The sequence below is a fragment of the Pyrgilauda ruficollis genome, unplaced genomic scaffold (genome assembly GCF_017590135.1).
Source record: "Pyrgilauda ruficollis isolate IOZ18807 unplaced genomic scaffold, ASM1759013v1 scaffold11, whole genome shotgun sequence".
Taxonomy (NCBI): domain Eukaryota; kingdom Metazoa; phylum Chordata; class Aves; order Passeriformes; family Passeridae; genus Pyrgilauda; species Pyrgilauda ruficollis.
In genome coordinates, this window is record NW_024509210.1 from 8,555,258 (window position 1) to 8,572,103 (window position 16,846).

General features: G+C 42.7%; 1 protein-coding gene across 9 annotated transcripts in view; it reads right to left on the reverse strand.

Moving 5' to 3' along the window:
* The window catches only part of ZMIZ1 (zinc finger MIZ-type containing 1), a 338,783-nt gene that overhangs the window by 149,480 nt on the left and 172,457 nt on the right, over nucleotides 1–16,846 (reverse strand). For all 9 annotated transcript variants that reach the window (XM_041473787.1, XM_041473762.1, XM_041473777.1 and 6 more), the window contains one exon: nucleotides 7,019–7,128. In XM_041473787.1, the coding sequence (XP_041329721.1) occupies nucleotides 7,019–7,078 (60 nt within the window). In that variant the 5' untranslated portion in view covers nucleotides 7,079–7,128. The remainder of the gene's footprint in view (nucleotides 1–7,018; nucleotides 7,129–16,846) is intronic.

Here is a 16,846-nt window from a genome sequence, read left to right on the forward strand (position 1 = left end):
AGATACATTTATGAAATTTCTAAATTTCAGAAGAATAAATTCACTGACTTTGAAAAATATCTACAAGTCTTCAGTATACCCTGTTGAACAGAAGCACATTTGTTGGACATGTTTTGTTTTGCAATTCATTTTTTTTTACTCATTTGAGTAATTTACTTACTTACTGAGCTTTTTATAGCACTTTTAATCAACTGATTTAATCTTTATTATTTTAATCTCTTAATCTATGCAGCGATAAAATCTCAAGGTGACTACTTAAAATGATGACTACACAAACTGCTACCACTGTGGAAGATGTAAAATTCTCATGACCTATTCTCACAGGTCCTACCAGCCAGCAAGGCATTACTGAGGTATTTGCAAATCAAAAGGAAAAATGCTTCCCCAGACAGTTTTTCAATTACAAAACTGCCCACAGCACCTGCTGTGTGACCTGCCCATGTACAATGTGTTACCGCACAGATTCAAGAAAGAGTGAACACCACCAGTGATGAGACTTTTCCTTCAGGAGATGATGGCAGAGATCTGCACAGTTGAAGGCTCTTGGTATTTACAGTACTTTCACCACTACAACTCATTTGAAAACATCTGCTTTTACAAAGGGTATAAAACTTATGTGCAAACTCTAAGCCATACCTCTATGGATTTGCTGTTGCACACAATAGCAGCAACTCAAGCAGCAAGTGCAAGAAGGAAGATCCAGAAATGGCAGGACAGAAGCCAGAGATGTCACCAGCTGTCACATTTTCACTGCGGAGCTTGACCCAGCTGCTGACAAAAGGGACTTCCTATGCTCATCTGACACCAAGGTGACATCATGGACTCAACTTACAGATTTCTAGAATTTTCAAACATTCATCCTTATTTATCCAAAGAATTTTAAACCACAGGCCAGACTGATTTGCTGCACAGGAAAGAAAAAAATTATACTAAATCCTATGGGTACTGGAGGTTTTCTGCCTGAGTTTAAAATGTGCACTTTCCATTTTGAAATGGAAATATTAAGCATACTAACACAATTAATATTAAGAGTAATAACACCCCAGCCCTCAAGGACAGGTGCTGCAGTAAAGCAGCAGAACTGGGAATGGGCAAAGTGAAGCTGCCACAACTTTACCAATCCACCTCACAACATGATGGGTTATATTCTACCCACTGGAATCCTGTCAGATAAACAAACCAGCCAAATACTGCAAACAAGAAGGTGCCCTCCTCCCCCTCCCTACCACAAGTGCTTCTAGCAAATTGCCTCTTTGCTCTTTCCCTCGCAGCTTCCCTACCAGGATGCAGGATCTAATGAGCAGGAATGTTGACTGACAAGTCTCTAAATGGACTAGAGGAGCCAGGAAAGCTGGTCTCCTGTCAGTTTTTCCTAAACATACTTTAGTCTAGCAGAGTAATATTCCAACACACTGAGCACAAAAGCAGAAAAAGAACTTGTGGCTATAGGCCTCAGAAAAATAGATACCAAAAAAATGTAGCTACTAACATGACACTGATGGACCATTCCACCAATGAACTGTAACACTTGAGGCCCATCAAATGCCTTTTAAGGAAAAGGTCTTTTTCTCTTTTAGCCTTGTTATTTCACATTTAACTGCTAAAACCCCTGTAATGCCTATGTAGAATAACAAAAATGTATATTCTAAATAAATGCACTCTTCATGAGAATACTTATAATTTTTAAAGTTCTTCAGGAGTGAAATTTTTATGAAACTACTGTGGGCAGTTTTGTAAGCACATGCCAACGAAAAAAATGGGAAGCATTTTTCCTTTTACTAAAATATTTTCAGCTGTAATTTCATACCAGTCCTTGGTAACCAGTCCAAAATATACTAAAAATGACATGTTTAGGACTGCTTAGCATTTACATGAGTCTGCAACAATAACACTGAAGAGCAGAAGAACTAGTTCAAACACTTCAGCACTTAAAAACAGTTATGTAAATATACAAAGAATTCTTATTTTCCTCTGAATTGCAAGCTACCAAAAACCTAGCTGCTGAGTGATGAAAGAAATGGGCTTGCTTGTTTCCAATTTGAGCAAGAAAATATCAACACAAACACACAGCAATTACAACTTTTAGCATATCTCTCTGAATGGCTGGGTAGGCACTAAAAAGCATTGCTAGGCAGCAATTCAGCAAGGCTTCTGGAAGGAAAGAGGGGAGAAATGCTAATGGGTTTCTGGAATCAGCTGTGCGACGTGTGTCTCCAGTTACACGGTGATCCTGCACCATTTCAAGATACTGCTCGATGTGCCCTGATGTACCATAACACAAGCAGCAGAACCAGCCGTCTCTGTTCCCACCATGATCTAATTCTTTTGACACCAGAGAGCCTTTTCACACTTCTCCTTAACCTGTTACTAACATTTCAGCACAGCTTTAGTACAGAGCCTAACAACTGTACTCAGCACAGCGGGAAGATATGACACACCCTTTCTGAAAGGGGTGGCTTCCTCGAAATTTCAGTATAGAAAGGGGTTTTTTTCATCTACTTCTTTGCAAGAATTTCAGAAGAAACATACAGAAACCTTACAAAACTGACAGCAAACAGAGACACAAAAGGTAGAAGTCCCGAGATTTGTAACTGCTCCAAGTTTTTCAAGTAGACCCATTAGAGTAAGAGTAGAGAGATGTTACCCAAACCCACTGATTTTCCCTGGCAATTGCTTCCATCACCTAACAAAAGCAATGGGCAGCATCTGGTTGAAGCCACACCTCTGGACTGCTATGAAAAATGCTTTAAGAAACCCAGTCAATTCTTTACTGGGATTTTCTATGCAGTAGGAGCCAAGCTGGCTCCTTCAGAAGGCTGTGCCTGAGCAGCAGACAGCAAGGAAGCTCTCAAATTCAGCTCCATGGCCTCCTGAACCAGCTCCTGCTGCCCCACAGCTTCATGGCCATTGTGCCAGAGCCGCCTGAGCCATGAGCCCTCAGCAGATAAACAGATTATTACTGCAGCCTCAAATATGGCAAGGAATTCTCAGGGGCCATCAGACCTTTGCTCTGCACAAAAGTAATTTTGTGGTTTTGTTTGTATGGACAAAGACTTAAAGAAAAAAGCCCATGCCCTGAACATCCAGCTTCCTCGAGCGTACCCTGAAGAGTTTCCTGTGTCATGACAAGCTAATTGCACGTGTTAAGGAAAGCCTGTTACTTTGGCTTTTTCCACTGTACATCAAAAAAGCTATGTTTGATTTTAAAGCACACACACTTACAAATACTAAGGGAATCAGCTACAAAGAGACCACACAAGCTGTTCCAGTCTTCCACAGAAGTCTGGGGTTTTTTTAAGCATAAATACACAGCCACCTCTTCAGTTTGCCCTTTCATCTATTCTGAAACACTTCTTAACACACACTTCATTTCCTAACTAGCTGATCATATACAAGTTTTGGGTTTGTAGCTTTAAAGCACTAAAAAAGATGAAGGTAAAACACAACCTTGATCCTGGAACAGAAGTCAGCAAGGATATTGTGGGTGTCTCACAAGTCACAGAGCTGGGAAGAAAGAAGCCTGTCCTGACCCTGTGCTGAAACCTGATCTAGTTAAAGAGGCACATGGATTACCATTTATAGCATTTCTCAGGGGCTGGAGTGAGGGGCAAGGAGGGCGGCAGACAGCTCTCAGTCTGGCTGCAGGAGCCTCTGGCTGCCAGCAGGGTTATAAAACTTGCAGATGCTGGGCGCCAGGGAAGGATGGTTTTCCTCCCCCTGTTGCAGTGCACCTTCCACACCACTGCTGTGTTAACCACCCCAAAAGCACATGTGTGCTCAGGGGAACAGCAGCACTGTTTGTTCACAGTCTGGGAAAAGGGGATAACAGATGAGACCAGAAGAAAAGGCAGACACAATTTTGTCTGACCCTGAGGTTAATCCCCAGAATAGGTGAAGATACATTTACATGGCCATGCAAGGTAGTGCTTTGCTCCCAAACTCAACATGCACAGAGCAGTGTGCAGTCCAGCTCTCAGTGGGTGAACTGGAAATTACTCCTTCTAGTATTAGCCAGCTAATGGCCTGTCTCGAAGAACAAGGTAAACGTCCTCAAGCTGGATATTTATGACCCTGTGACAGAGAGTTGAGTGTCTTCCAAAAAGGCAGTTAGCTTCTGTCTCTTTCTCCATTACAGCAAAGATAACAGCACAAGATTTTGGAACTATGAAAAAGCAAACAGCAGCTTTGATGCCACTTTCTTCAACAAAACAAACTATTTTTAATAAACCCAAAAAACCAGTCACTACTCTCCAACAAAACTAGAAAGTAGTGCCATTTGCACAAAAAAAAAAAAAAAAAAAAAAAAAAAAAAAAAAAAGAAAAAAAAAAAGAAAAAAAAAGCTTTCTGAGACATATTTTTGGTGTTCAGCTGCTGTCTTAATTAACTACAGCTTGTCATGAGCTGAAAAAAAGAGTTTTCTCCTTCTCTTCTTTTTTTTGGGCCTAAACAGCATGGGGGAACCATGAATTAACAAGCATTCCCAAGCAGGATAGCTCCTTTTCAGGCATCCTTTGAACTCTGACACAAGCATGCTCCTGGTCTAACAGAAAGCCCCAAGCTTTCTTCCAGGATCAAAGAAAACAGAGAGTGCTACACAAATTATGGGCAGCCTGACCTTCCTCCCTTCCCCCTGGCCTTCATCACTGAAGAAATATCCAAGCTGCATATGCAAAACAGCACTACGTATAAATGAAGTTAGTGGTTTAACTGACAGAGTACCCATTACATAGGCAAAATTATCTCTTTAAAACTTTCAGAAGTGTAATTTGATATTCTCTTATCTAATTAAAATAATATAAATTATGTACAGAAACTGACAGCTCTAGAAAGAGGAGCTGAGCAGCATCCTCCATTTGTCTCCACTTGATGTAAAGGTCTGTTCTTACAGCTAGAAGGTTAAATTGTTCTGCAGTTTAACCTTCATTCTTCATCCTATGGGCTAGGATGGCCAAAAAGGACACCAATTTGTACCAGTCAAGGGCATGTTTTTTCTGAACCAGATAGCCGTTCATAAGAAACTGGGATGAAATCCTCAAATTCATATTTTCCTCAGGCCTCTGAAGGGCCATTAGATGCATTAACTTTCACTGTAGAGTGATGAAAGAGACACACCAAGAGCGAGGATGGATTACGACCAGCAATTCTGCAGGAAAAGGTTCCTATTTCTGCTCCTTGACCTATGAACTAGCTTTGTTTGATTCATTCTGAAACCCTCTCTTATAAAGGAAATATGGAGAGAAAAATCATCTGATTTAGGTGTAAGGTGTAATCTTTTTCTGTATCACCCAAAGCATGCCAGACTTGCAAAACCCCACATATTCCTGCATTACAACACATTCTAGAAAATATAAACTTCCACTAATAGCTAGGCAAAGCTATAATAATGTAATGATGGAGGGCTGATGAAACTAAGAGAAGATAAACACATTCTTATAGAATCAAAGAATATATCAAGTTGGAAGGGACATCTAAGTAATAATAAGTCCAACTTCCTGCTCCTTAGAAGAATACCTAAAATTAAATCATATGACTAAGGGCATCATCTGGACTTTCCTTGAACTCTGACAGGCTTGGTGTTGTGACCACTTCCATAGGTAGCCTTTTCCAGTGACTGACCATCCTCTCAATGAAGAGCCTTTTCCTAATGCCCAGGTTGAACTTCCCCGACACAGTGCCACTGCATTGTCCTGTGTCCTATTGCTGCTCACCACAGAGAGATCAGCACTTCCCCTTGGCTGCTTCGCTTGAGGAAGTTGTCGAGAGCTACTCATCCAGTACCACCCCCACACTTATCTTTTATCAGTTCCTTGGATTTAGGGTGCCTGTGTCTACAACACAAATCTATGAACAGAGAAATGCTGTGCCACCTCAAGAAGCAATATGCATATGTCCTAGAGCACAAAGTAGGCAGGCAGGTTTTTAACTTAGCTAACACAAATAAAAAACTACAACAGCAGAACTCTGCTGTGACCCAGTCTGACAAACAAAACTGCCCAGACAACAGTGAAAAATTATTTGGGAACATTATTTCATGGAATAACAAGTTTCTGTTTTTCCAGTGTAATTCAGAAAATTTCAACCAGTCTGAAGAGATGAACTTTGGAGCTCACCTCCTGGATCCAGATGGGATCTTGAAAATATCTGTTTGCAACTTGCATTTATGCATCTATTTGCTGCATGCATGCATTGACTTAGAGATAAATACAGGAAATACCAACATAAAAAATCATTCTCTTGCTCACCTCCTCTAAAAGGACTATTGCTATGAAAATTCTGTTAGGATTGTTGCATGTGGATAAGAACATACATAAAAGGAGAATACACACTGCCTGCAACCCTAGAGAGCAAAGTTCACTGAGGGTAAAACAGGGAAAGACAGTCTCTGCATCCTTGCCATTGCTCAGTTATAAAAGCATTTGCAAGCACAGTTACAGTGGTGAAATCTGTAAATGAGACATAATTCACTGAAAGGCAGTGGCACGTGAAGAGCCCTTCATCTTTACAAACAGATGCTTCTGAAAATTTTACCTTGCAATCAGAAGTTTTTGCAATCTCCATGCAAACTGATTAAGCAGCACTCTGAGCACTTGGAGGCATGCCAACCATCCAAGTTCTGAGTCTCCAGGCAGTGCAGGTCTCAGGTCAGCTACTGGATTAAAATCAAAACTGGCCCATTGGAATTGTGGATTACTGTGCTCAGAGCACTAGAATGACAGCTGCCCGCTGTGACCCTCCGGGGCTGAGCTGGCAGGACGAGCACCACTCTGCTTCTAGCTGAGACAGATTTGTTCAGTCTCCAGGCTAAAGAATTCTTAGAAAGGTGTACGGGAAAGTTTGGCTTTTGAGGTTAATACACCAGCTCTCACGGCAGATACTCTCTTCGATGAGATTAGTGTGCCTCATTCCTTCCCTCTGAAGGGCAAGACACTCATCAAGCAACAGGTAACTGTAATATGCAGCACCTGCCACACAACACCCAGCCCTCACTTAGCAGCAGTGAGCTCCACCTTCACTTACCTGTTTTATGCACTGCAGCCGGTCATTGGTCTGCTGTATGTGCCTGTCCATAGAATTCATTTTGATTGTCTCCACTTTCTTCTACCTGAAAGCCATTAAAATCCCTCGATCTGCAAGACAAGAAAGACAATAAAGATCACTGAACATGGTCCATATACTTCCACTACCTGAACAATTGAGCAGAGCTGCTTACAGGAAACCCCTGAACACACTGTGAGATAAAATAATAATAAATCCCAATAACAATGACAGCCTAGCTTTTGCAAGGACAAGGGCATGGGGATTCTTCCTAATCTTCATCTAAGATAAAATACTTCCCATAAATATTAAATGAATCAGATACAAGAGAGTATTACATGGCCAAAATTAGCATAAAATGTGTATCCAGAAGAATCTGGATTTCTGGATTGAAAATAAAAGCAACGGGTACATTTTGGACTCTCCTCCAACTACAAATCTATTTCATGAGCCATTGAAATAGCCAAGATGACAGGGCAGGAAGGATTGGGATCCACAACACAGCCCAGACTTCAAGAATGACACATCCAGATGCACAACCAGATGTCCAGATGCACAACCTAGAAAAAATATATGGAATAGGCCTAATCTTCAGAGCAAAGGGCTGCAGAGTTCCTGCCTTCTAGAAAAATTGTGTTCATTCAGGTATCTGTAGCTGAACAAACTACTTGTGACTTCTGGAAAAACATGGCCTGTGGTCTTTAGGTCCATCTCTTAACAAACAGTGTAATTTAAGGCAAATTAAACCTTCCTGTAACTTTTTAAAAAAATCTAGAAAATAAAAATTAAGGCTCAGAGTAGTGTTTGGAGTTCACGAACAATGAGTGGGCACAGAAATATATACCAAAATGCCCTATTCACACCAAACTTTATAGTAGCACAAGCAAGGTCCCAGTCTTGCAAGAAACCTCTCCCTCATGAACCTCTTCAGTGGCACTGAGTGGTTTGTTATTCAGAGCACTGTTCATGACAAAACTGTTTCCCACTCCCTCCACATACAAGAGAGAGAGAGAAAATTTTTCAGATACTACCAGAGAAGCTGGCAGTTCACCACTTCTGGTGCACGACTCAAGATCTCTTCAGTTAAACAATTCCAGCACCATCCATACTCAAACTCCTCGAGGGGAAGAGTGTTCCCTGTGGTGGGAACCTTGGTTACACAGCCCTCACAGACCCCAGACCACAGATCTGCAGGCATCCCACATACCCAAACTGCTGGAGGTTTCTGTACCTAGCTGATAATGTTCTTTCACGGCTCTTGCTGGATTAGACTCAGGGGAAGAAATCTTTTCTGCTAGACAACAGAATGAGGTCTTAGAACAGCAGCTCAAGCTCCTCACCTCCCAGCTCTAGACACAAGAGGGTTCAATAAGCATTCCTGTCAATAAATTATAATACTTATGAAACAGAAGAACCAGTTTCACATACAAGTATTATCTTCTGATTATGCCACTGCCTTCTCAATAGCAAGTACCATCCAAAGGTCCTCTAGTAAATGTAAATTGATATATTTTATTAAAAGCCAGTTACACAGTCTTATCTGCCTGTAGGACCCCCAAACAGACCTCAGGAGTCATGAAGTTTAATCTCTCAGTGGACAGCAGAGGTATTTATCAAGAGATAAGCTAGCCTAGACATGACAGTACTTCACCAGTAATCCATTTTACAAGCTAGGACACATTATCTGCATTTTAATTGAACATCAGCACAGATGGAGAAAGGCACACTGAAAACAAAAACAAATACATATACAAGCACACAGATACCTGTTGAAAATTTTGAAGATATGCAAACTGATACAACTTTTTTTTTTTTTGAGAAAGTCATGACATTTTTGAATTACAAAATTTCATGTGTACACATGTAATGGCACTCCAGTTCACTGCCTTACAGTTAACCATAAACAAAATCAAAGGTTGCTATCAGCTACCTGAGCCACAGCTTACTACAGTACTTGTCCAAATTGCCATTTCTCCCACGTGGCATAGCTTCTCTGGAAAAGCAGAAGGGCAGAAGACACAAAAGTAACTCACCTAACTGAGCAGGAACCCAACGAGGCCCTTGGAGGCAGGACTGTGAGTGCAATCCCCTACTCTGTTACACAGACAGGGCACACAAATTCTGTAACAAACCGATCAAATTCAGTCTCCAAAATAGTTCTGGTTTTAAAATCCAGTGGCTCTCATAGAAAAGCACTCTCTAGCTCTCACCCTTCCCCTAGTGGGCCAGAAGAATTTTCACTTCCACGCTCATTCCACTTGTTCTCACATCATTAGCTCTATGGCTGAGTCTTTGCCCTGCCAGGCTCCCTGTGCCTCTTCTTCCTCACAGCATGGATGGAGGATCACCCGCCAGCCCTTTCTGCTGACAGCTTGCTACTTTCACAGCCCAATCTCATTCATTCTCTCCTGGTCGAGAGAAGGCCCTCAGCCCTCTAACTCCCCTGGACAGTAAACATTTGTTGCATGAACCAAACAGCCAGAATTGTGCACGTGAAGTCCCATCACACACAATGACACACTTTGTATTTGAAATGTCCTGTCTCACCACCACAAGACTCATCTTTATCTTTCTCTCAGACACATCATAAGAGCATCAAATAGAGTAATTTTTTTTTCAGTGAGCATACTGGCTCTAAGTAATTTCTGCTATAAAAAACGCAGAGCTTATTAGTGGGAAACCATTATTATCTGGAAATTACTCTTTCATGGGCCTCAGCAAGAATTAAAAGATTAAACATGGAAAGTGAAAATTATCATAAAGATCAGAATTCCACCACAGAAGAATAAGCATTTTGACACCAGACCATTTTGGCTGGAAGAAAAATAACAGCAGAATTAAATTTCCAGTAACTACACCTACTACATGGGTATTGCTGTACTCTGGCCTCATTCCCCACATGCACATCCATGTCCTGAAATTTTAAAAACTGCCCTTTCTGTCGATCTCATCCTATTTTAAAAGCAGCAGCAAGATCACCTTAGTCGAAAAATAACAGTACTTAAGATACAGAAAGGCCGTCAGGGCTGAATAAGAACAGACTTCTACTCGGTTAAGTGCTGTGCGCTTATCAGGTCACAAGTGAAAACGACTTTGCAGGGTCCCTGGCTGGCCTGCGGTGTCCCTGCATTAGACAGCACGCTGAGATTCAGGCCTGCGAGCAGCTCAAGAGACAGCAGGGGATGTTGCTGATCAGGATTAAGGGTACTGGCAGAGGAGGATAGAGAAGGGAATTTTTCCTGGTGCTTTGTAACAAATCCCCTCTGTTTGGTGCACACGTTAGCCAGAAAGGTTGTATACTACTGCTTTACATGCTAACCCCATCCAAAAGGATAAACAAAAAAAGAATAAGTGTTCCCAGCACCTTCTGGTAATTCAACAATAAAAAGCCCCATTCTTCTTTCTTTTCTGAGGCGAAGACCCAGTCTCCCTATCTTAACAAAACAAAAAAAAAAAAAAAAAAAAAGGCGAATTATTCTTCATTTTTCCCTCCCTCTAGCATTGAGAGTTTATAGCCCTAGGCAGTAATTAAAGAGGCCTCATCTACATATTTATAATTTCTCAAAAATGGAGAATGCATTTTTTTAAAGGAACAGATGTATCGACCTGTTAGCCTTTTTTTTTTAACCCTAAACATACTGAATCTTTTAAACCCTCTTCAAAAGGGTGTGATTCACCCTTGAATCACAAAACCCTCTTCCACACTGAAAAACAAATGAAATTTTTCAGTGGCTCTATGAAAGAGAATTTAATGAGATTCTGCTACACCCTGTGTTGGGTGACAGTTCAGGTGAGGAGACTGCAATTATTATATCAGAAACTGGACTTCCAAGCAACGCAATTAAGTAAAATGTGGTCCCCACCAGTTCCTAAGGCAGCCTGAACAGCCTCCTAGAGAGGGGGAAAAAAAATTAAGCCAGACATTTCACCACTGCTTCAAACATGTCTAAAACCATTCAGCATTTGAAAGTTACATGGATTCAGTTCTGCTCTGGGGTGAGCTCTCCTCATGGCCAGAACTGCCATCCACTCAGTGAGAACGCTGCCCCCGTGGGACCAAGGGACCAGGGAAATCTGCTGCTCTACGGCCAAGGGAGACCTGAACCATCACTGGAACAGACCCAGCCTTCTCCCCGAGTTTAGAGAGACTTCACATGGTGCTTCTGCTCTTGTTCCCACTGGCTTCCTTCCCTCACTGCTGGGCAGAGCCGGAGCTCACTGGAGACATCAGCTGCTGCCCAGGCCCAAGCACTGGTACCCACCCCCTTGCTGCAGCAACAGGGCGCCAGTCCTCCAGAAACAAGTTTTTAGCAAATAATCTTTCCACCAGAAATCCATTCTAAGGGCAGAGGAGGAAAGGCAGCCCTTCCCAGGCAGCAGGGAGGCTGCTGTGAGCAGCGCTCGAGGCCAGCAGCACAGCGTCACGCCAGGTCTCCATTTCCACAGGGGACCAGCCACCCTGCGGTGGCTGCAGCAGACAAGATCTAATTTGGAGGCACTTCGGACCACTCAAGGCAAGAAGACCATAAATTAAAAGGCACAGGAAATACCTTTATCGGTTAAGAAATTTTAACAGTAGGTGAGAAAGGAAAATGAAGATCAGTTCCTTAAACAGGGATTCTGCACAGCAGCTCTAAATATCCCTGCCCCCTGCCGCCACAGCACACAAGTTGGTTAATGCTGTTTATTCAATCAGCTAAAAACTAATAATTTCCCTCAAGTCCCCGCCATGCTGAGGGTCCTACGAGAGGGCAGGCAATCTGTATCTACGAAGTGACTTTGATGGAGCAACAAGCCAGGCAGGAGCGAGGGCGGGAGCGGCTGCGGCGGAGCGCGGCCGGGGGCAGGTACCGCCACGGCCCGCCAGGGGGCGCCGCCGGGCCGCGCCACCGCCCGCCGCGGGGACCGGGACAGCCCTGGGGGAACAGGGACAGCCCGGGGGGGGACCAGGGGGGACCGGGACAGCCCGGGGGGAACGGGACAGTTCTGGGGGGACCAGGGGGAACAGGGACAGCCCGGGGGGAACGGGACAGCCCTGGCGGGACAGGGACAGCCCGGGGTGGGGGAGACGACACGCATGGCCCGGCGCGGTGGTCCTGCGGAGGCCACGAGGAGGAACAGCCGCGTTCCATCGCCTGAAGCACGGACCCCCGAGGAGCCGGGTCCGAACCAGCGTAGCAGCTCCCGGGAGCCTGTCACCTCCGGCGATGGATTTAAGAAACATCATTTCTCTTAAAGCCCTGTCCTGGTGGTAAAACGTGGCGGTCCGGAGACAAAAAACATCTAGTTCCACTTGACATTTCCCTTGCCATAAAACATATCGTAAGAAGTTGTTTCTTGTACTATGAGACCGCACCTCCGTGTGTACAGCCAGGTTAACGCTGCTAATTGCGTGTAATTGCATGGATTCTCCGCCCCAGCCGGTGCCCGCCCGCCGCACAGCCCAGCCCCGAGGCGCAGCCCCGACAGCCCGCACAGCGCGGGCACAATGCAGCTCGGCACGTCTGCACTCGGGCACATGGCTCACACAGCATTCAAAGGGCTCTGAGCCCGCTTTTCAGTACGAGAATTTTCAAAGATCATCTGCTGGAAAAAGTTTAATATCTATCCACGACAACTAATTTATTTCTTCTACTAGATATGGTACAAAAATTATAAAATGTCAGGTGAAAGGCTGTTTTCATCATTAAACACTTGAAAAAGAAATTGTTTTAATAAAGCTTTATTTACCATAAGCTGTTAAATAGCTACTGCTGTTGGCTCTGAGCTATTAAAAAGGGCCAGATGTGAGACAAAGCAGCGTTTGTTATGCCGGGTGAGGAGAATAGATATTTGTGCTGTGCTGCTTTCCATTGTTGCTCTACAAATGTGCAGTAATCCCCAGAAGACTTTCTATCATCTTTGACTGCGAGAGAAGGAAAGCGAGTGTATGCGCACACAGCGCCCGGCAGGCACAGCTTCAGGGAGGTGGGAGCAGGCTTTTGTAATTTATGGTGGCTTGAGCTGCAAGGGCTGGCAATTTTGTCGGGTTTAAGGAAGCTGTTTCCGCAGCCGTGTGCTTGGGAACGTTTTTATACACAGAGCCTATTATATGCAGGCACCAACAGCCAGCCGGATACACACAAAAGCAAACCCACACATGCTTTTGAAAAAAAGACAGCATGACAGCTTGCATAAGCAAGCCTGCTGGACTCCTCAGGGAGGAGGAGCGGCGGTGTGCACAAGTTGTTCAATCATGAAGCACATCTGCACCCTGATTACAAAAGCAAAGGTGGTCAGGCTAGCTGGAAGCACACACACATATATGGGATATGACCTATACTTAAGTATAGACATAGAAATATATAAAAAACCTCACACACTGTATAAGAATGAGCTAAGGAGAGAGCTCCCTTGAGCCTTGGCAAGCTGGCCACCAGCCAGCACTAACCATTAAGCACATGAACTGCCTTTTGCACCAGCAGCCCTCACCTCCAGCCTGCTGGCTGAAATGAGTGGTTTCCTCAGACCGAGAGCAGCATCTGCAGATCACAGGTAATTGCCCTGCTGCAAGCTTGTATTATAAGGTTGGTTTCCCTGCATTCCATCCAGCTTCTAGTGTCATCAGCTCTGGCAGCTTGTTATCTTTAGGGAGAGCAAGGAGGTAAAAGGACACTGCAGTTTAAAACAGCAAGAGATAATAACACAAAATTAAAGGCAAAAGTGTGTGGAAGTGTGCTACTGGGGAGCCAGGACTGAGAGCCCTGCAGTAGTGCTCTCAGAGGCTTTGCACACTCCAATATAGACAGATCTGCTAGAACTAACATTGACAGTTCACAGCAGAACCCACTGATCCAGAGGTTTACTAGATGTACTGTAGCTTGCAGGTAAGAAATACTAATCCTCATTGGGACACCTACAAGCAAATGAGCCATCCCGAAAAGCTTGCTGGGTTCTGCTAGAATAATTTCATAACCAGTGTCCCTGATCACTCACACAACAATGATGTAAAAAATCTCTCCCTGATAAATTGCCAGGCTCTAAACTGAAGCAGAATCAAGCACCTCTTCCCACCTTCTGGGCTCAGTGGGAAGATTGCAGAAGTCAGGTGAGCATAAGAATAGAAAAAGGTTTGCATTCTGCCATGCAATGCTTGCTTATTTACCTAATGAAAGCTTGCTTCTTTCAGAGGTTCTGTGGTAAGATGCAAAGTATTTGCTGAGAATTCTTTCTGTCTGCCTACCAAATCCTGCAAACAGGCATGTAGTATAGCTAACATCACCTGGCTTTACACACCTTCTGGGGGCTGAGTCTATAGAGCTGCAACAAAGAACATTTATGAACTGGAAACTTTTTCCTGCTTTTGCTAGACATTTATCAGCTACTCAAGAAAACCAGCTGATTTGGACATGAGCACCTAAGTTATTTGCTTAAAACCTGAGAGATGAGCTACAGAAAACAACCTAATATCAGCATCTTCTACAGGTCTAGAGTAAACAGTAATGACCTAACCAAACTGTCGAAGACAGTCTCAGAAGGAGGAGAAAAGGCCAGAGGAGAGATGGCACTAGCAGCATATATTTTTAACAATTACCTGTCAAAAATTGAAGATGTTACTGTGTGTTTGCTATGCTCTGATAACAACGCTCTTGCAGCAGATAGCCTGCTATATAACAAAGAGAGGTTAAAATCTCTTGGGTCAACCCAAACAAATGCTCCTAGCAAGAACTATCTCAAGCCCACTGTGAATTAGAAGTGAGAAGGATTTGCATTCTCACACTAAGGCCCTCTTATTTATCTGATGAAACTAGGCATGTTTTGGAAGTTGAACTGTAGCATTTGAAGGAAATTGCTGATTTCTCTCATGATACTGCACCACCACATCTTCTATTCCTCATTACTGAGTGGCAACACAAAGAATGTAACAATCCCCTATCCCCAAACTATATTGCACCAAGTAAAGGAATGAGGATAGATTTGGACTCCTTTTTTTGCCCCCACTAAGTTTAGCAACATAAAGAAGGAAAATAGTCAAAGTAGATGGTAATTTATCTTTATTGTCTATAAATTAAGATCTATTCATATTTTCTTTCATTTTATGAGATAAGGAAGACTTCCTAAAACCAATGATTTCTTATAAGCCACTAGGGAAAGCATCACTACTTTGCAGAAGACCACTCAGGGAGAGGGAAGGAATGGAGAAAAAACATTAGCTCAATCAGCAAAGTCTCTGGAGAACAGAGCAACTAAATAGCTGCCTTGAGACACAAGCTCCAACAATTTTGACATCAGCCATTATTCTGGTCTGTTCTGATGAAATTTAAATATTTACCAAGCTCCCCAGAATAGAAGCAATATAAATTTCAGGAGGACCAGCAAAACCTGTAAAAACTAAATACACCTGAAAAAGTAAAGTAGATGTTGGATGGCTGTAAACTTTTGTAACTGGAGAAACACAGCAGTTGCTGGCAGCCAAATTACATTGCCTGCACTGCTTTTAGGTGCTATCCAAATGGGGCTTCTCACAAACTCTCCACTTGCTTTGAGTTGTGACAATTTACTACTAGGGGGTTACTTTCTTTTAAGTAACTTAAACTAGAAATATTGGACATTATATAGACAAAACAAAACTAGAGTTTTGGTAATGTCTATAATGTATTTTATCATCTTCATTTTAAGGCAGCTGACTGGATAGCTATCTATATCAGTACTTCTGGACATGCAGAATATACATTAAAAACCAAAGAATTTGGTTTTACTGAATTGTCAATACAATTGGATAAATATTCAGTGTTTCAAGTTGCCACCAAATCCTAAATTTTAAGAAACTGTACTGAGAGTCTAGGTAAAATGAGCCAGGATTGGACAAGCAAATCAAATGACTGTGTATCCCTCATGGAGAACCCTTCTGTACATACATAATCAAACATTGTGTGAACACAATATACTGGAAGACTTGAAATGTGACTGCTGTTTATGTTAGTCTCAACAGCTAGTATTCAAGGACCTGAAACACACCCAAAGGGACAGAAGCATTACTACTGAAACTTTATCACAAAGCCCAGAAACACTTTGGACATCCTAGAATTGATTTTGAAAACAACATATTTTAAAACTAGTTCTAACTGCAATGCCTTCAATTCCAATGAAGTCAAATCTGCACACATCCCTGCTGACTTGTCTATCTGTAGTGTAGTTGTTGCTATTTGTGCTTTCCAAGTACCATAATTCCAGTAACACAGAAATTCTTCCAGACACCTCGATTACAAAATACTGCAGGAGCTTTACACAACAAAGCCTGATGCCTTCGAGAAAGATTTTAACTGAAACATTCATGATCCTCTGCCCCATTTGGTTTTCTCACTACCTGATCAATGGAGAGGAACTTCTTATCTACAAACTGGCCTCTAATAATTACCAGTGTCCCACGCCTCCTTTAGAGGCCAATGAAGAGAACTTTACACTTACCATGAGATAAGTTTCTTTTTACCAAGGATCTTAACAGACAGTTTAGTTTTCAAAGGTTTATGAATTCTATGGTTAAAGATCTATCTCATGCTCAGTTCACGATCAAACCTCTTGGGATAATCAGGAACAGATTTCAGTAGAATTTCTTCTGAGAGCACAGATCTGTTAGCTGTACCTCCACTAGGTCTCTCACCCTCAGGTGATAGCACAACCAAAGCTGAAATGGCATTTGCCAGAGCACAACACAGATCTCCAGCAGGTTTTTGAAAATCCTCTCAAGTATTTGAAAGCAGCAACTAAACAAATGCTAAACTTGGCCAGAACAAAAGCTACCTCAACGGCAAAGACTAAGAACCAATGTGG